The sequence below is a fragment of the Scheffersomyces stipitis genome, chromosome 2, assembly GCF_000209165.1.
Source record: "Scheffersomyces stipitis CBS 6054 chromosome 2, complete sequence".
NCBI lineage: Eukaryota > Fungi > Ascomycota > Pichiomycetes > Serinales > Debaryomycetaceae > Scheffersomyces > Scheffersomyces stipitis.
In genome coordinates, this window is record NC_009042.1 from 478,024 (window position 1) to 503,208 (window position 25,185).

Genomic DNA, 25,185 nt, shown 5'->3' on the forward strand with positions numbered 1-25,185 from the left:
GCGCGAAAATAGACAGATGAATCCATTTACAGAATACAATTCAATATCCAACTTCTATATCTTGTATCGTTTCTAATAAACACTGCTTTTACTTCATGGCTCATAAGTTCTTGTTTCTTTTGTATTCTTCTGTAATATAAGCGTCTTTTTCAAAATCGAAAGTTCACAAAATGTCAGGTAGAAGACGATATAGTAACGACAGAGATGGCACCAAGAGGCAGAAACTAGAACTGAAAAATGCACGATTCCATTCAAACAACCAACCAAACAAACAAACAAACGACAAATCAGCAAGTTCAGTGCGACTCGGAGCAGTGAGTTCGTCTGAGGCAGGAGTTTCATCTCAAGCATCTTCTGAAGGAAAAGGTGGACTCAATGTAGAAATACATCCTCTTCTCAGAGCTACCGTTCCTACTCCTGCCCTTCCTAAGAACCATAATCCTCTTTCACAGAATGTCCGGAAGTGGTTTGATCCCTTTGCCATCAATCCATACTTGAAACAGACAGACTCGTCTGTTCCTCAGCATAAACCAAGACAGTTAGTTTTCAACCCCAAGGGAAGGTATATAGCACAAGGAGATGCCCTTCGTGAAAAGATAGCTCTTGAACAACAGCATAAAAAGGAACTTGAAGAAAAAAAGGCCCGAGGTCTAGCTCCTGATGAAAGTCTTGGGGAGCAATTGTACAAACCCGAACATCCTCCTCTGCTTGAATGGTGGGATAAGCCATTTGTATTGGACAGAGACTATTCACAAATTGAAGATTCAACCAGATTGAATTTGAATGATGAAGAACAGCCAGTTTCCATATATATCCAGCATCCTGTTTTCATTCCACCACCATGGGAAAAACTCAATCCTGAAGCCAAACCCATGTACTTGACCAAGAAAGAGAGAAAGAGAATCAGAAAGAACGAAAGACTGGAAAAGCACAAAGACAAACAAGATAGAATTAAGCTTGGTCTTGATGCACCTCCCCCACCAAAAGTCAAACTCTCTAACTTAATGAATATTCTCACCAACGAAGCCATCAAAGATCCTACTGCTATAGAAATGCGTGTACGACAAGAAGTAGAAGAAAGACTCCAGAATCATTTAGCAACAAACGAAGCTAGGAAGCTTACTAAAGAACAGAGGCACGAAAAGATACAGGAACAAAGAGAAAAAGACCTCTCTAAGGGATACTTTACTTCTGTTTACAGAGTAGATAATCTCAGCAACCCCCAACACTTCTTCAAGGTGAACAAGAATGCCCAGCAGCTCGATTTGGTGGGTATCTGTTTGAGAAATCCCAAGTTCAACTTGATAGTAGTAGAAGGAGGACACAAAAGCATCAAATTCTTTAATAAGCTTCTTACTAAAAGAATCAAATGGACGGAGAACGTTGTTCCTAAGCATAGTAATGAGTCTACACAAGAACTCCAAGACTTGTCTGCTAACAAATGCTATTTGGTGTGGGAGGGCCAGGTCAAAGAGCTTAGTTTCCAGAAATGGAGTGTGATGTACTCACGTGATGAATATGAAGCATTTGACGTGCTCAATAGATTTAGGATCGAGAATTATTGGAGAGAAGCTTTAGTTGTAGAAAACTAAGTAAAGGTTGATGCCAATAGATAATTAATAGCATGTACCATTTCTGTAGCGAATTTCAGCTCGTTGACTAGGTAATCTGATTCTGATTCTGTTAAGGTAGGGCCCCATCATTATTGATTATAATGTCGTAATGTCGCGTGTCGCAGTCTCCACGATCGGCAATTTAATCTTCTGAACAGTCCCATTGGCCAGCTTTCCTTCTTCCAACGTCCATCAAAATCCAACGATAACAACATGGCAGGCGCTTACACTATCTTTGGAAGACAAGTCCCAGCTCACATTGTAAGTAATTGAAGTTTCAAAGAGTTTTGTGGGAAAATTGGAATTTTTCGCTGCATGCTTCACCACTTTGGCTCATTTTCAGTCATCTTGGACTTAATATGACTAACACCTTGTAGCTTTCTATTGCCACTTTGGCAACTGTGGGAGCAATTGTTGCCTTTCCAAGAGGGAAGAGCGAGTCTGCTCCAGCTGCCCCAGCTCCTGTTGTCAAGTCCAAGGAAGACGACTTTGACTTGGAGAAATTTCTCAAGTGAGTATTATTAGTGAATAAGGATAGAAGATTTTGGAATTTTGAGAATCTTAATAGAGAAGAATATCTCTTCTGTCCCATAGTAATTTGATGTGATTTTCAATCGTGTCTTGTGTTTTCATTGTGTGTTCTTAGAATATGTGACGAACGTCAAGAATTCGTGATTCTGTACTTGGATAGTTCTACTGGGTCTCTTAATTGAGAGTGCAGAGTGAGAATACTGTATGGACGCTTCTAAGTAGCTGGAAACTGTTTTATTAGAGACTAAAAGAGACTACTACTATGAATGCTTCAGAGAATACAAGCCATGTCATTTCCACATCACATGATATGGACATGGTATGACACTGAGCCATTACTACAAAATGGAAAGGACAGCGACGTTAATAATCTGGGTGAAATTCTTCTTTTGAAATTGAGCACATACTAACTATTCTAGCGACTTGACCAAGGAGGAAACGAAATAATCATGGTTTCAGGACTATGAATGGGATTTTACGAAATCGAAGTTTGTATGTAATAGACGAACAGTTCTTGCAAGCACCCGTAAAGTAGAGTAGAAAGTAGTGTAAAGCTAAGAGATTGTGAGAAATGTATAATGAGGGAAGTGAAGAGACTTAGGATCACACCATAGTCAATGGCTTCTCCGACCAGCGGAAGTAACAACCAAATCTCGCAATTGCATCCTCAGTCAAACAGCCATACATATACCTTTGCGAGAACGGCTATTCCTCAGATTCAATCTTATCTAAACACAAATATGGACGTGGTACAAAATGAAATCAAAATACGGAGACTTTATATGATGATCTGAAACTTTCCTGATTTGGACAGTTATGAACAATGCAAAACAGATTCTGGATGGAATAGGAATTGGAAATTGATTTCTAATCGGTCAAGTGAAATTGCATTTCGTGGTGGCAAACACGTCCGACTGGAATAGGACGTGTTCCGAAAATCTCATCACATTTATTACTGGTGGGTGAGATGTAAGATAACTTCTACTGTAATACTAATTCTTACACGACACTACCTTACAGGGTATCATAGTGAACTTCCTAACGCTCAAATATACAAATTTCAGTCTTATTCTATCTGAATTATTTCAAATCACTTCTCCGTTTCGGGAGCCATTCCTTTTTCTTATTTTCATATCAGAACGCCATACACGTCTAGTCGCGCATTTTGGGCAAATAGTAAACAAAAATGAGACGTGATTACTAAGACGCGTGTCGTGCTCAAAAGATACACCTCCACAACACGGAAGCCTACTCTAACAGAAAGTACACAAACATGACGCTGGTGACGCACTTCCTGTCTGTGACAACTAGAGACTCCTGAGTTCGGGATGCTTTGTTAGCAGATCATTGCCATCACTCCGTCCCATTTACGCAGACCTCTGCCTCACACCGGGATTTGTTTACATATTTCAGATGGACGTGTGCGTCTGAAAAAATTTGTAAAGACGCGTACGCATATATAAGCTCGCAGTATTTCCCATTAATATCTTCTTGTATTTTCTCTCTTACTTTTTCTATTCTCCCAACAAACATCTTCTACCTTTATCATGTATGTTAATAAGAGAGACGGTCGCAAGGAACCTGTTCGTTTCGACAAGATTACCGCCAGAGTGCAGAGACTCTGCTATGGTTTGGATCCCAACCACGTAGACGCGGTAGCAATCACCCAGAGAGTGATTAGTGGTGTTTACCACGGAGTAACCACTATCGAGTTGGACAATTTGGCTGCCGAGACCGCAGCTTACATGACAACCATCCACCCAGACTATGCCATCTTAGCAGCCAGAATTGCCGTGTCCAACTTACATAAGCAAACCACTAAACAGTACTCTTCTGTTTCCAAGGAGTTGTATGACTACATCAATCCAAAGACCGGTTTGCACTCGCCCATGATCTCTAAGGAGACTTATGATATCATTCTCAAGCACACTGACGAGTTGAACTCAGCCATCGTCTACGACCGTGACTTCAACTACAACTACTTCGGGTTCAAGACTTTGGAAAGATCCTACTTGTTAAGAATTAACGGTAAAGTGGCTGAAAGACCACAACACTTAATCATGAGAGTTGCTATTGGTATCCATGGTGACGACATCGAAAAGGTTATCGAGTCCTACAACTTGATGTCGCAGAGACTTTTCACCCACGGTTCGCCCACTTTGTTTAACGCTGGTACTCCTTCTCCACAGATGTCTTCTTGTTTCTTGGTGGCCATGAAGGATGACTCTATTGATGGTATCTACGATACGTTGAAGACATGTGCATTGATCTCCAAGAGTGCTGGAGGTATCGGTTTGCATATCCATAACATTCGTTCCACTGGTGCCTATATTGCTGGTACCAACGGTACTTCAAACGGTATCATTCCTATGGTGCGTGTGTTCAACAATACTGCCCGTTATGTTGACCAGGGTGGTAACAAGAGACCAGGTGCCTTTGCTTTGTACTTAGAACCATGGCATTCGGACATTTTTGATTTCATTGACATCAGAAAGAACCATGGTAAGGAAGAAATCAGAGCCAGAGATTTATTCCCTGCCTTGTGGATTCCTGACTTGTTCATGAAGAGAGTAGAACAGAACGCCGACTGGACTTTGTTCTCTCCTAACGAAGCTCCTGGCTTGGCTGACGTGTACGGTGATGAGTTCGAAGAGTTATACGAAAGATATGAAAGAGAAAACCGTGGAAGAAGTACTATCAAAGCCCAAAAGTTGTGGTACTCCATCTTGGAAGCTCAGACAGAAACCGGTACCCCTTTCATGTTGTACAAGGATGCCTGTAACAAGAAGTCCAACCAGAAGAACTTGGGTATGATCAAATCTTCCAACTTGTGTTGTGAAATCGTGGAATACTCTTCGCCAGAAGAAGTTGCCGTATGTAATTTGGCTTCTATTGCCTTACCATCATTCGTAGAAAAAGACGATTCTTCGCTCTGGTACAACTTTGAAAAGTTGCACGAAGTAACCAAGGTTGTCACTAAGAACTTGAATAAGATCATCGACCGTAACTACTACCCTGTTCCTGAAGCTAGAAGATCTAACATGAGAAACAGACCTATTGCCTTAGGTGTTCAGGGTTTGGCCGATACGTTCATGGCCTTGAGATTGCCCTTTGACTCGCAACAAGCTAGAGAATTGAACATTCAGATCTTTGAAACCATCTACCATGCTGCTGTGGAATCCTCTATCGAGTTAGCCCAAATTGAAGGTCCTTACGAATCTTACGAGGGCTCTCCAGCCTCCAAGGGTTTGTTGCAATATGACTTGTGGGACAGAAAGCCTACAGAATTGTGGGACTGGGACACTTTGAAGCAGAACTTGTCCAAGCACGGTTTGAGAAACTCGTTGTTGGTTGCTCCTATGCCAACAGCCTCCACTTCGCAAATCTTGGGTAACAACGAATGTTTCGAACCATACACCTCCAACATCTACTCAAGAAGAGTGTTGGCTGGAGAATTCCAGATCGTCAATCCATACTTGTTGCGTGACTTGGTAGATTTGGGAATCTGGAACGATGCCATGAAGAACAATATCATTGCCAACAATGGTTCTGTGCAAGGATTGGCTAATGTTCCTGACGAAATCAAGGCATTGTACAAGACAGTCTGGGAAATTTCTCAGAAACATATCATTGACATGGCTGCTGACAGAGCTGCCTTTATCGATCAATCTCAATCTTTGAATATCCACATCAAGGACCCTACAATGGGTAAGCTTACATCGATGCATTTCTACGGTTGGAAGAGAGGTTTGAAGACCGGTATGTACTACTTGAGAACCCAAGCTGCTGCTGCAGCCATCCAGTTCACTGTTGACAAGAACTCGGCCAAGACTGCTGGCAACACCATTGCTACTTTGGAAAAATTGAACCAAAGAAAGTACATTGCCAAGGGTGCCTCTGTAAGCAGCGATGTGGAATCTGTTTCCACCAGATCTGCCTCTACCGAGCCTACTTCTTTGGAAAACTCTATTGGTGAACTCAAAATCACTGATGACAAGCCAGTGGAAGAAAAGTCTGCTGACGAAAAGACCTCTGACGAGCTTATTGCCGAGATGGAAGCCGATATTTACAGTGCTAAGGTCATCGCTTGTGCTATCGACAACCCCGAGTCTTGTACCATGTGTTCTGGTTAAACGTTGGTGCAATAACCATTTGTATATTAATTTTTGTTTGGCTATCTAATCGTTTTAATAATAAGTCTATTGAAGAGAGTTGTAGTAGGAAAGTAGCAGATGATGGTTTTGTAGATGACGGAAATATAAATTTCTCTCATATCTGCTCATGAACAGAAACGTAGAAACTCTAGCAAGGAGATCTAATTCGCAGCCAGGACTGCACATACCACTATGGCTCGGTTCTTACTTTTTTTCTTGCCTTAGAAAATAGATTTGTTTGTAGTTCTTTTTTCAGTACCTACAATTTCAATTATCCGGATATTCATTTTTCACATTGGAAGCTTCCCAAGACAAGTCTATAGCAACTGGAAACTGTACATATTGCATTTTTATTTCTGCTGCTATTTTCCAAATTTATCCATTCTCGCTATTCTTCCATTTTCTCCCGCTTTTCACTCTGCTAATTAGCATTATCGCGGAGATCAGTAACGTGCAACCGGAAAAATTGAATTCCGTATTTGGTGGAACAGACTAATTTCTGATGATATGACCAGCCTAAAACATGATACCAGTCACAAGGATGACAATTCTGGCTCGGAATCCATTGCTCTTACTACATTCAAAAGAGAACAGAAACACACAATGAGTTCTCATAGCTTTGACGACTTAGAGGGTTTTGAGCCAGGATCTGAAAGTTCCACAGCCTCTGCCAGATTGCTAGAGCGAGACGGAAGTCAGCTCCAGCAAGAAAATGATGAGTACCATAATAGCAGAAGTGATGAGTACCAAAACCAAGAATACCATAATCAGCAATTCTCTCATAACTTCTCCCATAGCTCAACTGCTTTGGGAAGAATCAAGGGCTTCTTCAGTAGAGTATGGGAGGGCCCTCTCCATCCAGAAGATAAACCACCTCCACAGATCAAATCGCTCAAAGCTCTAGAAGAACTCCCGGAAAAGCTCAAACAGCGAATTCCACGCCAATTCAGAATAGCAGCTGTAGTGTGCTATTTACTATTCTGGTTCGGTCTTTGCTATAGTATACTTGTGCCATACTTGACTATTCCGTCTGCACTTACAAATGATCCCGACGTAACTGTACTTTCGCTTTCTTGCCAGGCACAATCGAGTTTCTGGAGAGGTAGAAACGGTGCTTGTGGTTTAGATGGAAAGAACTGTCCGTCTGAAAAACTTGGCTCTGAAATCGTGTTCCGTTGTCCTGCTTTGTGTGACAGAGGAAGTTGGACATACTCGCTAATACCTGTTGGTGATCAGAGAATTAAGTATAGAGGCTATTTTGTTGGAGGAGGTGATCAAGTTGTAGAAAAGATACATCCTGACCAGGTCTCGAACCCATATAGAGCCGATTCATACCCTTGTGGAGCTGCTATCCATGCTGGGTTGATTTCTCCCTTCTTTGGAGGATGCGCTAGGATTTCGTACGATAGTGAAGAAAGGTCGTATTTCGCTTCTACTGTGGGACATTACGGTGTCGGAAAATCTATTGAGTTTCTTTCCTTTTTCAAATCATCCTACTTTTTTAAGGATTTGCTAAGCGGAGTTGACGGTAACGGCAGCTTCACTCATTGCTACGATCCACGTTTGTTGGTCTTGCTAGTTAACATAATCTTGGGTATCCCTGTGGTATACTTAGCCAGTGGTGCTGTTTTATACTGGATCATAAGTGTGGTGGGATTCTGGACCATCTGTATGGCGACGGATCCTCCTATCACTGTAGATGCAACCAACCTGGAGGACTTTGCAGAGTTGATTTCTATTGGATTAGAGCAATTCTTGCCTGCCTGTTGTATCTTGTATGTGTTGTGGCATTGCTCAGCCAAGCGTACTCTTTCAGATCATCCCACTGAGCTTGACATCAAGAAATCACCCTTAAGTCGCTTGTTCTACTGGTATCCCTTATTCTGGTTGGGGGTATTGAACAACATGACTTTCGACAGATTACCTGTTGACCGTTTGACTTGGAGTGACTTGAAGGAGCAAAGTGGTGCGTTCTTGGCAGTTGGCTCCATAATTGGAACCATAGCAATCTGTGCCGTAATCCAAGCATATAAGATTTGGTTGTCAGGACGCTTTCGTAAATACCTCTTGGTGTATGGCAGTTTCATCTTCGGCTTATTTGTAGTTCATACTTTGCCTGGGTTGACTTTACGTATCCATCATTACATTTTGGCTATGCTTTTGATACCAGGATGTGCCACCAGGGGGAGAACGGCATTACTCTTCCAAGGCATCTTGCTAGGGTTGTTTCTATCTGGGGTTGCTAGATGGGGATTAGCAGCTATAGCCGAAACGGTGACTTCATTGAAAAGAGACGATCCTAGAGGCAAGGTAGTTCCACCAGAAATATTAGCCTACAATTCGACAGCAGGTATTCTTTCATGGACTGGAATTAAAGAAGAAATTCTCACTCCGCTCCAGGCCAAAATTTATGAGAAATATTCGCAGATTTCGGTGCTCGTCAATGATATTGAAAGATACATTGGTGACAGTGTAGAGTCTGTAGATTTGAAGACTCTTTTTGATACTCTGGCAGACTTGAAGAAAGAAATAGCAGACAGCTTGAAAAATGGGTACAGGGATGATGAGGGTAACATTATGATTTACATCAGAGTCGGACGTAAGATTCCAGATACAAATTCTTACAGTGACTACACCAATGCTGCTGTTCTCAAGTGGCCCAGCGGTGAGTTGGCACTTCCTGTTCTGGGTCTTACGTGATTAATGATTAATAATTAGAATATATATTAGAGTGGATATAGTACTTGTAGATACTGTAGAAGAGTTGGCTGGTTGCAAAAAAATGGAAGAAAAGGACAAAGCTATCGATTTTTTGCTACAATTTTAGATATATTTTCCCATGTTTTAAGCTATTATATTGGAGGATGTTAATGTCACTCAGGAGATGGTGTAATTAGTAGTAGTAGCCCTCGATTATTGAGCAATAGTATGGATATATGTACAATGCGCCAATTGTAGCGCAATTATAATTTGTTCCGACTAAAATGCGCACAAGCAACCCCAGATGCGAGAGTCGGCCCCTCAGAATATTTGACACTCTTCACTTGCATTGACTATTCAATTAACATCTCATAATCATACGAGAAGAGAAATAATGAGGACAATCTTGAAAATAACACTGCTGGTGGTTGGTCCGACTGCTAACCATAGTTTCAGCTATTGCGTCCGACATAGCGTACGGTTTTTCTCTCGTTGGCTGTCCGCTAATGACTCTGCCCTAACTTCAACGATTGGCACCAAGAAACTGCTGAAAATCCGAGTCAAATGGTTCTACGCTACAGATGTACCACTTTCAAAGCCTGAGTGGTTCAACTACCAGCAGGAGAAGGACGCTGCCAATTTTATACCTTTCTCAGACTACGACTCTGGTCAATTAGAGTCAAAATACCAAGAATTGCACAGGCAAGTTCCGGCTTCCAGCGTAGACATATCACCTACTGTGGAAGTCAATGAGGACAAATTGTTCCAGGTAGATTTGAAGAAGTTCGAGATAGAGCCGATTTACTGGGAGGGACCCATTTACGAAGTTCGTAGGGGCACCTGGTTTGACTCTGGTGGTATACCTTTGCCCTACAAAGTTGCTAGGGCTATTGAAGATGGATACCAACATTTGAAGCCATACCAATTTGTTGAGAGACCAGTGTTGGACGATATGTTTTCAAAGGAAAACGTTGCTCGTTTCAGTAGCCAAAGAGATCTTGTAGTTGAGTTCAATAAGCTCAAGGATCTGGTCAAGGAAGTAGCCTCGTCTGTGAAGCTAGATGAAGAACCAGATCTCATAGAGCTTCTGAACGGGAACTATGTTCTCTTTGTAGATAGCAAGGATGCGTTCATATTTCCCAAATCTTTCAACACCCCTTTCCAACTCAATGCCATTAGAACCCTTGCGCCCACTAGTGCTGCCTACATGGTTGGAGTGCAAAAGATACAGCGAGGTTACACGGACGATTTGGGAGAGTCAATATTGGACTCTATTGCCAACAGCAACCCACTTCCTAATTGGACAGAGACAATTGATTCGGAATTAGGGTCGATGTTTCGACAGAAGACTAAGAAATCCGGACAAGATAGCAGTACACAAGAGAATCAACATATGAAGAAAGTCATGGAATCAGACTATGATTTGGAAGTTTCTGCTGCTTCTTCCAATCGTGAAATTGACCATTTGGTGCTCTGTGTACATGGTATAGGGCAAGTATTGGGGGGTAAGTATGAATCGGTGAACTTCACTCATAGTATTAACGTTCTTAGAAAAACGATGAGAACAGTCTACAAAGAAGATAAGAGATACAAGGCGTTGGCATACCCCAAGGACGAGCTGGTAGAAACAACGAAGAACAATAGAATACAAGTCCTACCTATATCATGGAGACATAAGGTGGACTTCCATCCTTCCAAACCCATAGAATCGTTTGACAGCAAAGGGAAGCATCGTTTGCCTACTTTGTCACAGATCAATGTCGACGGTGTCAAGGCTTTGCGAAGTCTTCTAGGTGACGTTGTATTAGATATTCTTCTCTACTATGAACCTAAGTATGCCAATCAGATCTACTCAGTGGTGATTTCTGAGCTAAACAGAGTATATCAATTATACAAGGAAAGAAATCCCCATTTCAATGGCAAGATTCATATCATGGGCCATTCGTTGGGATCCGCTATTGTTTTTGACATAATGTCGAACCAACGCACAGTTCAAGGGCAAGGACTTGATCTCATTAAGGAATTAGACTTCGAAGTTGAGAACTTGTTCTGTGTGGGCTCACCTGCTGGAATGTTCAAGTTGTTGGAACAAAAGAACATTGCTTCACGTTCATTGGTATCTGGTCCCATATCCACAGAGTATGATTCTCCAAAATGCAAAAGTTTGTTCAACATTTTCCATCCATGTGACCCAGTAGGTTACAGAATGGAGCCATTGGTTAATCCAGAGTATGCTAGATTTAAGCCGGAACAAATTCCCTTTGCTGTGAGAGGCTTAAACACTCAGATCAAAGAATTGGCCAGCATGGGAGATGGACTCTCCGAGAAGATTCTAAAAGCCTCAAATTGGTTCAGCAAGGGCGGCGACGAAACAAAGACAGACGGTAAGAGTGTAGAAGAAGTGGCAGCACAAGAGACTCCACTTGGAGACATTATTACATCCATTGCCAAAGGAGGTAAGAAGTCTGACAGCAAGAGTGTGTCCAAAAAGGTTGAACTTCAGGGTGATAAGTTGGAGCCGTTACTAGCTTTAAATCGAACAGGAAGAGTGGATTACTGTTTACCTATGGGAGTGTTTGACCTTTCATTCATTTCTGCTGTAAGTGCACATGTCTCATACTTTGAAGATGAGGATACTGCTGGCTTTATAATGAAGGAAGTCCTCTCCTCCGGCAAAGAAGCGGTAACATCCAAGACATTTACGACCTATCAATAATTATCAGAGCACACATACGTTTACATTGTAATACATAACTTATTTATATATATACATCTATTTTGGAGGCTCATTCAAGTAACAAGTCGTCAATGCTCTGTTCAGCATCGTGTTTGATCAACTCCAACATACCCACTGGCAATATGGGTTCGCCATTAGCATCTACAATGTAGCGGAAGGGCATCTCTGTGGACTCGTACTTGTTGTATCTAATTTCTGGGTAATCCAAGAACTTGATATCTTCAAACTTCACCTGGTTTTCTACTATCTTCTGTGTAGTTCTTATAGCTGTGTCGGTGGTCATCTGCAATTCACCCAATCTTCTTCCGGCAAAGCCATATTTCTCTCTCAAAATACCAGTTCTGTCAACTCTAGGGTGTGAGCCCAAAATGCCACCAAATACGAAATAGTCAAAGTCAGAAGCATCAGAAGGTGTCAAGTTCTGCGTGGCAGCTGGGTCTAACAAACAAACTCTAGATCTGTCCACTTTCCCGTCATCAACATCTACACATTCCTTAGTAGTCCATTGCAATCCTAGGTCTAAAAGTCTCTTTGGAATGTCATTTTCTGTAGTTGCTTCTGGCAAAGATGTCAAAATCAAGTTTTCCTTGCCTAATTCCTTTATGATTTGGGTATATTCGAGAATCACCCATTCGGAAAATCCTTCTTCCATATGCTCTATTATGTACTTCATTGTGTGGTATGTGTTCTGATAGGAGTTGGTTCTTACTATAAAGCAAATTGAGAGGAGTATAGTCTAATCTACTTATCGTGGGGTTTCTCTTGTGAGCTCATCGAAATTTTTCAGTAGTGCATCCATTGAATATTTCAGTTGCAAAATGCAGCGAGCAAAATGAATTGGGTGCAAAATTTGAAACTTTTTTCTACTTGCAATTACCGGATACTTGATCTCAATTATGTTCAATTATATATGTACTCAATTATTAGAAACTCTAGCTGGGGATATACACGGTTAAAAGATTTATTTCTTGGAGCAACACGAGGAAGCGGCTTCAGAAGCAGTGGTGTTGAAAGCCAATCTGGAGGTCTTGTCGATATTCAATGAACAAGTGTCATGGCCCACGGCACCAGCTTTGACTTCCTTGGTAGTCTTAGCATATGATGGCTTGACGTCAAGAACTGGGTTTTCGGTGAAGAAATGTCTAGGTCTCAACATCAAATCGAAGATTTCCGTAGGCATCACTGGGAAGTCTTCTGGTGCTGGGAAGTGGGTGATACCGAAGGTGTGGAAGAAGACGATGTCTGTATTTTCAACGTTGTCAGATCCATCACCAATCCACTTTCTCATACCTCTAGCACCATCACCGGACCATTGGGCTACGTGATCACCGGAAGGGTACAATCTACCATAGCCGTGGTCCTCGTCAACATAAGGAACGACCTCGGTAGTATGACAAGCCCATGGTGCTCTCTTACGAACCAAAGAACCCTCTTGAGCCAATACAGGTGAACAGAAGGTGGAAACCAACTTGTACGAAGCTGGTTTTCCAGAGTATGCGTTGATAGAATTGGGGTTGAACATATCCCAAGTTCTAGAGGTGGATGCATCAGAGTCAGTTAAAGAGTCTTTAACCGTCTTAAACGTGGTCTTGTGAGCGTAGAAGGCATTTCCGTACATGTTTTCTTTGGATCCGAATGGATAAGGAGATGGTTTAGCATCACTAGTGGCAGCGGAGTTGTTGTCCCCGTCGATTCTGGGGTGAATTCTCAAAGAGAACAAGTGCTGGTGATTGTGAGCATTCACCTGTGGGTAGACTTGTGTTCCCCAAGGACCGGTTTCTTCGTCCTCTGCACAGATATAGGTGTTCAAGATACCCGTCAATCTGACTTCTAACTTGATGGTACCGTCTTGTCTAAAGATCCAGTACAAACAGTATTCGTAGTTAGCAGCAGTGAAGATTTGCGAGATGATGAGCTTCTTACCTCTGGTAACCACAGTGGTCTGGAAGTCATCTCTGAAGTCCGAGTGCTTGAACAACAATCCGTCGTCTTCTTCGTGGATACAGATAGCGTTCTTCACGGTGGTTGGCTCACCGTCCTTGTTAGGGAAGTGTGCATCCATGTAGTGAATCACACCTTTACAATCACAGCCCAAGGTCAATGGGTTGGTACAGTTACCAGCACCATATTCACCGATGTCCAAGGCATGCTTTCTCTGGTGAGGGAAGTCTGGAGAGCCGTAAGGAACAATCATCTCGGAAAGAGAGATACGGTGGAACATAGGTCTAATCTTGCCGTGATCGTTGTATGACATGTCAGACAAGACGATACCTTCTCTGTAGTTGAAACCAATGTGGAATTGCATGTTGGACCAAGTCATCACATTACCTTGCAAGTTGAAGGAGACACCGTTGGGCTGGGTGATGTTGATAGGCGTGTTATCCTCACGGAACCCACTTGGGTTCTCCTTGGTACCAAACTTCTCCAGAATGTGCTTAGGATGGAAAGACGAGTGCTTGTGCTTGGAAACCTTTCTTCTTCTGGTGGGGATATCAATAAAAATCACCTTTTTGGCATTCATATCGACAATTGGACAGAAATCAAGTGGGTGAGAGTAATGGGAGTCATCCTCGTCCAGTCTCCAGTACATAAGAGCCTGTTGGAGTCTTCTTGAGGCTCCCCATCTCTCGTCGTAACCAATTGTCCAGGCATCACAGTAGACATTGGCCATTTCTGAAGGTGGGATACCAGAAATTCCGCACTGTCTGATGACTTCCGGGTCACTTCTCACAATATCTTCAGTCTTTTGCAAGTCGTCGGGGGTCAAGATTGGCTGGACACCCTCAGTTTGTCTCAATTCGACGAGGACTCCAGATCCAATGTCGACGACACCTTCCTGGATAGCAGAAACGCCATCTTCGACAACAACAAAGTAGGCCAAACGTGGAGGTAAAGGTCCGTTGTGTTCCTTCCAGTTGTAGTACACCTTCTTGACTGGTTCTCTCAAGGTTACGGTGTTGAAGTTGATGGTACGGCCAGCGTACTTGGACTTGACGATGTCAGATACAGCCTTAATTTCCGAAGGTGATAAAGGGTCCAATGGATGAGGAGCAGTAGCAGTAGACCCCGAGGTCAATTGCGTGGCGAGTTGGGACAATCTTTCCATTTTTCAAGGTAGATGAAGTTGATCTGGTTGCAATACAGAAATTAAATCCAGCTCCAGGACTTTCACTCCTATTTATAGAGAAGTGGGATTTATCAGTCCAATCCTCGTTACTTGCTAAATTTATTGAAATTATTTGGAGATGCCCGTCTTATCGCTCCTAATCGGGCAAATAAATCCATGTGGCGATCACCTGCCCCAAACGGTAGGTAGTCGCGCACGCACCTCGACCTTGCCCGCATTCTCTATCTGCGCGACTGCAGCAATCTCAGCTGGATCTGGAAGGAATTGCAACGATTGCAAAAATTTACTGTTCAACGGTTGCTATTGGCCAGACTCTTAGCTATTGTATTATTAGGAATATACTTACCGTCTGTACTTACCAGAGTAAGGTATGAGAAAAGAGCGTGAATTTTTCCTAGTTATCATTCCCATATCTTCGAGTTTCTTCCAGTTTTGATACATTTTTCACATATCTACAATCAGAAATCTATTATCCGCCATTTATCAGCAGTGAATGGAAGCAGATAGCTAATGACATTTAGTATTTTCGTTATTTGTATGTCTCTGCATTCTCTGCTTTCTAACTTCCTATTATGGTACTAAATTATCGTTCTCTATTTGTTTTCTGTCTAGCAGCAGAACGACTTGCAATTAAGTTTTAGTAGTACAAACTTCCCTTTACTATGTGCAATCTACAAATTCGCCGATATCTATTCGGTGCCACCATTTACTAGAATTGGATCAGTATTGCTATCACGGTTAATACTAGCATTTCTACCAATGTTACTGTTGCAATTAATATTATTAAGTGTGTCGTTATCTATTGATTCGTGAGTGGTACAGACTTCCCTCTAGAGTATCACTAGAGCGTAATATAACTACTTGAATTCAATTATCGTAATTAGGAACAATTGAATAGTTGTGCAAATATGTCTCGTAACTAGTGCACAACTTTGTTACTATTGTTTTATAGCAGTGTTGGGAATTGTAAAATATCTAACCGTTATACCAGGCAACTGGTACGCTTTATGTGTCTTGCCAACAACTCAATCTTGATCTCGATAATTATCCAGATCATAAACGGAGCCACGATGAAGCAGCAGAGATTGAGTACATTCCAGCAACTGATCAAGATATTGTACAATGAGTCGAATGCAGCAATGAACGAGATGAGTAACTTATGACGGTCACAGTATGAATGCGAGACAGCCTCGGAACACATAGGGCTTTCTGAAGAAAGTCCACTATGGGAAAAGTAGTTGATCATAATGGAGCTGATAAACTGAATAGAGGTCCTTCCCGATGCCGAATGCGGTAATGACGAATCGCTCGATGGATTCTGGTTGATTATGAGGTTGATCATGTTGATGAGCACATCATTGAAGATGATGATGAACAGCAATGAGAAGTTGAGAATTATGCAATCGTAGAGCCAAATAAACCTCGTCAACAAATTGGTGAATTTGAACGAGTTGTATGGACTGCTACCAGAAATACTTATTACCTTGATAAACTTCGTTACAGTATCTAAAGTGAAGGTGACTACAAGTGCCACATATATGTGATCAAACCGGAACTGATAGAGCTGGGTTTCGAAAAGAATCGACGACGACGTCAATTGAAAACTTGATGGTAGAAACTTGGCTGAAGCCACTAGGGCTATCAAAAATATGGCAAAGTTTCTCTTGAAAAATCTTCTGGGATAAAGCTCTGGCAAAAGAGATATCCTTTGAGTTCTTATGCTTGAACTACTTCCTGAATTTAGCAATTGACCCCGATTCATATTCACTTCCATGTCTATTACATCGTCATCCTTATAACTGAAAGTAAGAATTCCACCCTCGTTCTTTCCAAAGCATGCCTCCTGGGCGAGCTGGATATCCACGATAATCGACTCAAAAAGCTCTACGCAGTGCAATATACCTATTGAGAACAAATGGATGAAAAGCATTGATACCACCATGATCAGCGCTATCTCCATATCCTTGACGAAGTAGAACCAGTTCAATGAAGACGATCTTCTCTTGTTGACGAGGTTCGTGTCCAGAATGCCTTCCAAAAATCTGGTAATGGTGGGTAAATCAAATATGATGTGCTGGTTGAATAGTGTAAAGAGCAAGTTCCAGCCTGTGAGAACGACCAAACTGCCTAAGCAGAACCGGATATCGGAGTTAGATGAGCAGGGTAGTTTCTTTGTTATCCGAGTATATCTCGTTATGTAGAAAGTAGCAAGAGAGCACGAGAGTGCTATCAGAATGTAGTAGTAGGCCGACATGTCAGAGCTAGATGAGTGAGTAGAGAGCAGCAGCAACGAAGCTAGCACATCCTGTTTGGAGAGGTACGACGGCATTTGTATGAGCTGTGGAAAATCCTACGACAAGGACAGAATAAGAGTTGAACAAAAGGGTTACAGCGGAACCTTGAATGGATATGGAAGGTGGAATATATGACTAAAATTCTTGAACCTGGAAAGTGAAAAATTCACAAATATCGGTATAGGAAGTTGACACCAGATTATTAATAGCCGACAGGAGATTCACCAGCTGGATTTAAAGGACAGAAAACGGTAGCACTGAAAGAACAAAGGGTACCGAATAGACAACCAGGAACAAGCAGCTTCAAAAACGACTATCCTGGAAAATCAAGAAGAGTTGGATATATATTTATGAATTGTTCCGGTCATATAATTCTGGTGATGCCAACTAAGCATAAGCGGCTTTATTCACAATATATGAGCAGAGGTAAATTCCCATACCGTATATGTCTCGTGAGAAAGCGGGATTAGCGCGAGATTATTAAGCCTGAGTAGCTAATGAAATGGACCAGCCGTTTTAACCGGTTATTTTGTCTGGGCCAAGAACAATTCCCTTTGCGGAATCTCCGGTCCAGTGGTCATGATGTCTGGAGCAAGAACCGAAGCACATGGTAAACAATAAGGAGGTGATTCGAGTAGGGAGAAGCGTCGTACCGGCATCTACTGGAAATACCGCATCCGACATTTGTAATATTCTGTAAGATGAATCCCGATGGTGTCACTCTGTGCCTGTCGGAATTCTTTATTCCATAATCTGATGGATCTGGGTTTGTAATTTTGCCAATCACTATTCTACTTTGGTTATTTAGAATGTTAATATTTATTCGGAATTTTTTTGTATTTATTAGAATTTATTCGGTATTAATTAGAATTTATTCAGTTTTTAATTAGTGTTTAATTTGTATTTAATCTGAATTTAATCCGCCAGTATTTTATTTCGACCTTATATCTCTTTCCTTAATTCTTCTACTATTTCTTCTCTGTGCATATACTAATTTTCGCCTTCGACTTGTACCTCTACTTCTCGGTTCTACTCTTCTATCACTTCTCTTTCGCCGATTCGCCTACTTCCAGGCTCGCCTCACTACACCTTCCTCAAATGATTCGAGTTTACTTCCTGTTTCATCTTGATCTCTCGTTGTAACCATCCTGTAGGATCGGGTCACTTCCAGCTTGCTGCATATTTGCACCCTTTAGTGAATTTACTCGTGTGATATAAATGAAATCACTCATTTTATAAATATATTCGAACTGTCAACCGATATTTGTCATAATTTGCAAGACTAAACTTGCTGCTGATTTTTGTAGAAATTGCATGGACGACCACTTCTTTTCAACATGGATTTGTTGGACACATTTTTTTTAATATAACCACATTAATTTAAGATACAATGAATTTTATATAAATTTGTATTTATACTGGTGTGAACTAGAAACAATAAGTTTATAGAGAAATGACTATATTAACAGATATACAAAACAAAAATGAACAGCAAAAAACTGCCTTCTCTCTCTTTTTGGAATTTATTGATAAAGACCATCATACCTACAACTTATCGTAGTATTCTTCGTAACCTGGAACTTCTGGCTTCATACCTTGTCTGATTCTCTTGGCCTTGACAATGGCACCTGGCTTGGAGTTAGGGTCGGTAACGTCACCATTCAAGACGGACCAATGGTCGAAAATCAATTGTGGGAAAGCTTGACCACCAGTAGACTTTCTCAAGTCAGCGGTGAAACCGAAAGATTCGTTAACTGGCAAGTAGGCCTTAACAGTGAACAATGGGGTACCTGGTCTTTGTTCTTCAGAGATAACTTGACCTCTCTTTGTGTTCAAGACAGAGTAGATACCACCAATGGCGTTTTCTGGACATTGGATTTCAACCAAGAAGACTGGTTCTTGAATGGCTGGTTCAGCCAACAACATGGAAGCGTAAGTAACTCTTCTCATGGTTGGGATGATTTGACCACCACCTCTGTGGATAGCATCAGCGTGCAAGGTAACATCCAAGATGTTGACTCTGATGGATCTGACGGTTTCACCGAAGATAGGACCTTCCTTGGTAGCCCATTGGAAAGCAGCAACAACGGAATCCTTGATTTCGTTCAAGTATTGAACAGCCTTGGACTGGTCAACAACAACGTTAGGACCAGTACCGTCTGGACCGAAACACCAGATCTTTCTGGCGTCAGTAACATCCCAGCCGTGCTTGTCAGCCAAAACTCTAGCTCTGGCCTTGAAATCATCTCTTGGGTTAACAACACCTGCTTCGATGTCAAGGGAAACTTCTTCATCGATTGGTTGAGCCTTAACGTAGATTCTGTTATGCTTGTTTGGCGACTTAGACAAGGCAACCATGGAGGATTCACCTTCAACGGTTTCTCTGTAGGAAACAATAGGTGGGGAAATCTTCAATGGAACACCAGCGTGGTCGTTTTCCAAATCTTGCAAACAGATTTCCAAGTGCAATTCACCGGTACCGGCAACAATGTGTTCACCGGATTCGTTGATGGTACACAAGACACAAGGGTCGGACTTGGACAATCTCTTCAAACCTTCAACCAACTTTGGCAAGTCGTTAGCGTTCTTGACTTCAACGGCAACTTGCACAACTGGAGAGACAGAGAACTTCATGACCTTCATGTTGTGGGAAGCGTCGGAGGTGGTGATGGTACCAGACTTCAACAAGAACTGGTCAATACCAACCAAACCGACAATGTTACCAGCTGGACAGTCATCGATGGCTTCGACGAATCTTCCCATCATCAAGACGGTTCTTTGGATAGACTTAAGGAACAAGTCTTCCTTCTTACCGACCTGGTAGTTTGGACCTTGGATTCTGACCTTTTGACCAGATCTGACGGTACCAGCGAAAACTCTACCGAAAGCGTAGAATCTACCCTTATCAGAGGTTGGGACCATCTTGGAGACGTACAACATCAAGTCAGCCTTAGGGTCACAGTTTCTGATGGCGGTACAAGAAGCATCGTCAGATGGACCTTCGTACAAAGTTTCAGCTCTGTAAGCTTGGGCAGTGACTGGGGATGGCAAGTGGATGATGATCATTTCCAACAAAGCGTCAGCAGCTGGCAAGAACTTTCTCATGACAACCTTCAACAAAGCCTTACCTTCCAATTCCTTTTCGTCACCCTTCAAGGAGATTTCCAACTTTTCCAACAAGGTTGGGATTTCGTCCTTCTTGAAGTTCATGATGGCAGCAAACAATCTAAAGATTGGGTCCAAGACGAACATGTTGAAGGCTCTTTCCAATTGCTTTCCATCGGCATCCTTGTCCTTGTTGGTCCACTTCTTGGTCTTTGGGTTGAAGTAAGAGTCACCCCACAATCTTTCCATCATCTTGAGTCTGTCGACACCAAACTTCTTGGAGTATCTGGAAGCGAATTGTCTGACGGTGAAAGCCCAACCGTGCAAACCGGAACCGAAAGCAACGGTACCCTTGTCTGGGTAGACTTGACAGTCACCGATGGCTGGGTCAACGTAGGTGGAGATGATAACGTTAACGGATTCAACAGTTCTGGCGAAGGATTGGTACAAGTCTTCCTTGGTGACTTGCAATTCCAACAAAGCTCTGTCAACCTTGTTGATGATGACAACTGGCTTGATTCTTTCACCCAAAGATTGTCTCAAGACGGTTTCGGTTTGGACACAGACACCTTCAACACAGTCGACGACAACCAAAGCACCATCGGTAACACGCAAAGCAGCAGTGACTTCAGAGGAGAAGTCAACGTGACCTGGCGAGTCGATCAAGTTGATCAAGAAAGAGTTACCTTCGGTCTTTTGCTTGATTTCCTTAACGTCATCATCGGTCATGGCAGCGTACAAAGAAATGGCAGTGGACTTGATAGTGATACCTCTTTCTTGTTCATCCTTTCTGGTGTCAGTGAATCTGGCTTCACCGGCCTTAGCAGCAGAGATAATACCAGCTCTTTGGACCAAGGAATCGGTCAAGGTAGACTTACCGTGATCGACGTGAGCAATGACGGACATGTTACGAACGTTCGTAACCTTGTCCATCAATTCACGGATTTGTTCAATAGTGAAAGCAACTGTAAGATGTTAGTATTTCTGTATGAAGAGTACATTATGTAGAGGATTGCTGCTGTAATGCTGTGAATCTGTAAATGTTGCAAAAGTTGTTTATGACGTAAATGCTATACTTTGTAGACATTGTACTCGCTGTATATGTTATACTTGCAATACGAGTTCTGACAATTACATCTGGCATTGCCTCTAGTATTCTGGTGCTGACATTTCGTCTCATTCCTGGCGAGAAAAAATTTTCTCAGTTCATCCCCCAGCTCTCAGTCAAGAGGCAGATCAACGGATTGGGGAGTGGCAGAAAAAAGCGTCCTGGTTCAATTCGAGACAATACGTATTCTACATGTGCACAACAGCAGTTTCGAGCTTGTAGTACATACCCATTTTGAATTATTGTTGTTGAACTTAAGAAATCAGGCTCCTGGGAGAAGAAAAAGTGGGAATGAAAAATCCTTTTTTAACTACGGCAAATCGTCCAGCACGAGGGGATTGGGGAGATGGCGGCGACATTTTTGCTGCGAAGAGCGAGTGAAAAAAAGGGCAGAATGTCGCACTTAACTACCAGGCTATCAATACCTTGCTGCTTACCTGCGATATTGCACGACATTCGTCCCTAGAAGATAGGTTTTGTGTGACGCCTCATGCGTATATTAGAGACTGGACCCACGTTTACCGCGAAATCAACCCCAAACTTACCCGGACACTGCTGCAGGGCTTACGTACTTGTGACGACATTTCTGGGGCATGCTAGTTATCCAGTTATTTACGGAGCTTAAACAGACTGTGAAATCCGCCAACAGCTGGAAGATCAAGAAGATATCTCCCAGCAACCAATTCGCCTACTGCTGCCTTTTTCACGGGACAATGGCGACTATGCTGAAGTAGTCAACTTGTCTTATCTGAAAAATTTTCAGATTTCATGACCGGTCGTGTGCGGCCGAGGAAATGTCGCACTGCTGGAATACATCAGGTGAGATGAAACTCAAGTGATTGTGCACGTGACTGAATTTGAGAATTTGCGACTTTATCAAATCTGCTAAGTATGGGGAGCTTAACTATGTAAGCCTTATACCGAAATGGTAGCACTTAGTGTTACATTTGCTGCGTTCAATTGAGGGTCAATGATGAAAAATTCAAGTAAATGACTATCACGTGACTGATACAGACTCCTCCAAGTCTGGAGGCAAAAATCACCTTTGTCTGCTTTTCCATCTCTATCTACTATGAATGAAATTCTTCTCACTCTCACTTTAGCTGTAACTCCATCTTTTCCAGCCTCTGTCAATTTGCGGTCTCATCGCACTCCTGACTCTGTGCACGTGATAACAGAGTCAAAAATGAATCTGAAAATTACTATCTATTAGAAACGAACTCCAGTTTTCAAGCTTCAGTCGGTCATTGAGTCTCCTCTCTGATCTCAAATACACAGCCATGACCGTCAATATCACAGTGCTTATCTCAGGCTCGGGCACCAACCTTCAGGCGCTCATCGATGCTCAGAAGGCCAACAAGCTACAAGATGTCAGAATCAACGAAGTCATCTCTTCAAGTACCCAGGCATATGGCTTAACTCGTGCTGAAAATGCGGGCATAGCCACCAAGACCCATGTATTGAAAGACTACTACAAAGGTACAACCAAGGAGCAGACTGAGGAACGCAAACAGAGAAGGGAGCAGTTCAATAAGGACTTGGCTAACTTGCTTATATATGGCAAAGTAGCAAAGGAATCTGAAAAATCTGAATCAAAACCTGAAAATCCTGACAGTTCCACCTATGTAAAGCCGGACCTTATTGTATGTGCTGGATGGATGCTTATCCTCTCGCCAGCAGTGTTGACACCTTTGGAAGCTCAAGGTATCACCATCATCAACTTACATCCGGCATTGCCTGGAGCATTTGACGGAACTCATGCTATAGACAGAGCATGGCAGGCAGGACAAGACGGAAAGATCACCAAGGGCGGTGTAATGATCCACCGAGTGATAGCAGAGGTTGACCGTGGGGCACCCATCTTGGTCAAGGAGTTGGAGTTGAAGAAGGAAGAGACGTTGGAAGAGTATGAATCCAGAGTGCATGCCGTAGAACATGTAGCCATAGTAGAGGGTACAAGTATCATATCTAAGGAGTTGGAGGCTGCAAAGACGGTGGAGAAACTTGGAGAGTTGAAGCTTGAGGAGAAGATCTAGGTGGACTAGAAAATTCAGCCTATATGTATCGTCACCTAAATCATTCATAGCATAAGTGTATCATAGTCTATATATAAAGCTTGACTGTTTGCTGAGCTATACATACTATAGTGTATATGTCTATGTAGCACTGAGTAAACATATTATAGCATTACGTACGATACCGAATGCTGAAAGTCTATATGTTCTACGGTCTACCCATTATAGGCTATATGTCTCAAAGTGTATACCAAGTGTAGGTTGTATCATATTATATCATATATCCATCATAATCTTTGTCTGCCACCCTGTGGATCTACCATGGATAGAAGCTGTGAAAATATAGTATCATATATGTGAATAGCTCAAAGCAATCGCTTCTGTGGACTACAGTTCAAGTTATCTGAAATGTACATATTCCTATGTATATGAAAATGTTATACACGCATAACGAGCAACAGCACGTCTATTCTAAGTTGGCGATAACTTGCTCGGTGAAGTGGGATGTGGAAGCAGTACCCTTCAAGTCACCGGTTCTGTTTTCTGGGCCAGAAGCAATAGTCTTCAACACTGCAGCTTCGATCTTGTCGGCGTCGGCGTTCAACGACATGTGTCTCAACATCATACAAGAGGACAACAACAAGGCGGTTGGGTTGGCCAAACCCTTACCGGCAATGTCTGGAGCGGAACCATGGACAGCTTCAAAGATGGAAACCTTGTTACCCATGTTACCGGAAGGAGTCAAACCTAAACCACCGATCAAACCAGAAGACAAGTCTGACATGATGTCACCGTACAAGTTTGGCATGACCATGACAACGTCCTTGTACTCAGATGGGTCTGCGGTCAACTTAAGCGAGGTGTTATCCAACAATTCGAAGTCTAAGGTGACATCTGGGTATTCCTTAGCAACTTCCTTGGCGGTGCTGACGAACAAACCATCTGACAACTTCATAATGGAGGCCTTGTGCACCACAAGCACATGAGGCTTGCCGATCGACTTGGCGTACTCAAAGCCGTATCTGATGACCTTTTCCGAGGCTGGCTTGGTGATCAACTTGATGGACTGGACAACACCAGGGACGATGGTGTGTTCAATTCCGGAGTATTCACCCTCGGTGTTTTCTCTGATCAACACGGTGTCGACGTTTTCGTAAGGAGTATCGTAGCCGACAATGGACTTACAAGGACGAACGTTAGCAAACAAGTTGAAGGTTCTTCTCAATGTCAAGTTCATCGAGGTGTGTCCCTTACCTACAGGAGTAGCCAAAGGTCCCTTCAAGGCAACCAAGTTCTTGTTGACAGAGTCAACAGCTGGCTGAGGCAAGGTGGTCTTTCCGTCAATCAACAATGGTGTGACATCGACTGGTTCCCATTCAATAGGCACCTTGGCAGCAGAGTAGATGTCCTTGACAGCCTGCGAGATTTCTGGACCAATTCCGTCACCTTCAATCAAGGTAACAGTGTAGGTGCCGTTGGTATTCTTCTTACCGGTGAATTGGCCAGCAATGTAGGTTCTGGCCCATCTGGGTGCAATTGGAGCCGAGGCTCTGGAGAATTGTCTCAACATCGTGGCAGTCGTGGAATAGTGTGGTCTGAAGAAAGAGAATACAATACAGAAAGAAGAAGACGGGAGAAAAAAGCGATTCAAATTTGAGAGTCCAAAATTTGGCAAGTCAACGATGGCCGAATCTGCGATCGAGTTCCGGTTCGAATCAAGATTAGATGAGCGTGGAAATTCGGCCTGAAAAATTTCACTCCAGCAGTCTGATCTTTGCTACTGATCCAAAAAGCAGTATCG

General features: G+C 42.5%; 10 protein-coding genes across 10 annotated transcripts; 5 read left to right on the forward strand and 5 right to left on the reverse strand. All coding sequences in view use genetic code 12, as the record gives it.

Annotated features, from left to right (window-relative positions):
- Positions 1–170: 170 nt before the first annotated feature.
- Positions 171–1,592, forward strand: PICST_29522 (predicted protein; the record flags this gene model as incomplete). Its single annotated transcript, XM_001382290.1, has 1 exon — positions 171–1,592. One exon carries the CDS (start codon positions 171–173, stop codon positions 1,590–1,592), a length of 1,422 nt encoding a protein of 473 aa, XP_001382327.2.
- Positions 1,593–3,677: 2,085 nt separating this feature from the next.
- On the forward strand, positions 3,678–6,354 carry RNR1.2 (Ribonucleoside-diphosphate reductase large chain 1). Its single transcript, XM_001382291.1, has one exon. The coding sequence runs from the start codon at positions 3,692–3,694 to the stop codon at positions 6,275–6,277; it is 2,586 nt and encodes an 861-aa protein (XP_001382328.1). The 5' UTR covers positions 3,678–3,691; the 3' UTR covers positions 6,278–6,354.
- Positions 6,355–6,805: 451 nt separating this feature from the next.
- Positions 6,806–8,998, forward strand: PICST_29524 (predicted protein; the record flags this gene model as incomplete). The annotated part of the gene is made up of 1 exon (XM_001382292.1): positions 6,806–8,998. The coding sequence occupies one exon, from the start codon at positions 6,806–6,808 to the stop codon at positions 8,996–8,998; it is 2,193 nt and encodes a 730-aa protein (XP_001382329.2).
- A 394-nt stretch (positions 8,999–9,392) lies between these two features.
- Positions 9,393–11,714, forward strand: PICST_29525 (predicted protein; the record flags this gene model as incomplete). Its single annotated transcript, XM_001382293.1, has 1 exon — positions 9,393–11,714. One exon carries the CDS (start codon positions 9,393–9,395, stop codon positions 11,712–11,714), a length of 2,322 nt encoding a protein of 773 aa, XP_001382330.2.
- Positions 11,715–11,718: 4 nt separating this feature from the next.
- Positions 11,719–12,435, reverse strand: PICST_76584 (predicted protein). Its single transcript, XM_001382814.1, has one exon. The coding sequence runs from the start codon at positions 12,406–12,408 to the stop codon at positions 11,785–11,787; it is 624 nt and encodes a 207-aa protein (XP_001382851.1). The 5' UTR covers positions 12,409–12,435; the 3' UTR covers positions 11,719–11,784.
- Positions 12,436–12,696: 261 nt separating this feature from the next.
- On the reverse strand, positions 12,697–14,841 carry AMO1 (peroxisomal copper amine oxidase; the record flags this gene model as incomplete). The annotated part of the gene is made up of 1 exon (XM_001382815.1): positions 12,697–14,841. The coding sequence occupies one exon, from the start codon at positions 14,839–14,841 to the stop codon at positions 12,697–12,699; it is 2,145 nt and encodes a 714-aa protein (XP_001382852.2).
- Positions 14,842–15,844: 1,003 nt separating this feature from the next.
- Positions 15,845–17,116, reverse strand: PICST_29528 (predicted protein; the record flags this gene model as incomplete). The annotated part of the gene is made up of 1 exon (XM_001382816.1): positions 15,845–17,116. The coding sequence occupies one exon, from the start codon at positions 17,114–17,116 to the stop codon at positions 15,845–15,847; it is 1,272 nt and encodes a 423-aa protein (XP_001382853.2).
- A 1,432-nt stretch (positions 17,117–18,548) lies between these two features.
- On the reverse strand, positions 18,549–21,602 carry EFT2 (Elongation factor; the record flags this gene model as incomplete). Its single annotated transcript, XM_001382817.1, has 2 exons — positions 18,549–21,226; positions 21,599–21,602. The coding sequence occupies 2 exons, from the start codon at positions 21,600–21,602 to the stop codon at positions 18,702–18,704; spliced, it is 2,529 nt and encodes an 842-aa protein (XP_001382854.1).
- Positions 21,603–22,649: 1,047 nt separating this feature from the next.
- Positions 22,650–23,405, forward strand: PUR3 (Phosphoribosylglycinamide formyltransferase (GART) (GAR transformylase) (5'-phosphoribosylglycinamide transformylase); the record flags this gene model as incomplete). Its single annotated transcript, XM_001382294.1, has 1 exon — positions 22,650–23,405. One exon carries the CDS (start codon positions 22,650–22,652, stop codon positions 23,403–23,405), a length of 756 nt encoding a protein of 251 aa, XP_001382331.1.
- Positions 23,406–23,850: 445 nt separating this feature from the next.
- IDH2 (mitochondrial isocitrate dehydrogenase (NAD+) subunit 2) lies at positions 23,851–24,954 on the reverse strand (the record flags this gene model as incomplete). Its single annotated transcript, XM_001382818.1, has 1 exon — positions 23,851–24,954. One exon carries the CDS (start codon positions 24,952–24,954, stop codon positions 23,851–23,853), a length of 1,104 nt encoding a protein of 367 aa, XP_001382855.1.
- Between the last annotated feature and the right edge of the window lie 231 nt (positions 24,955–25,185).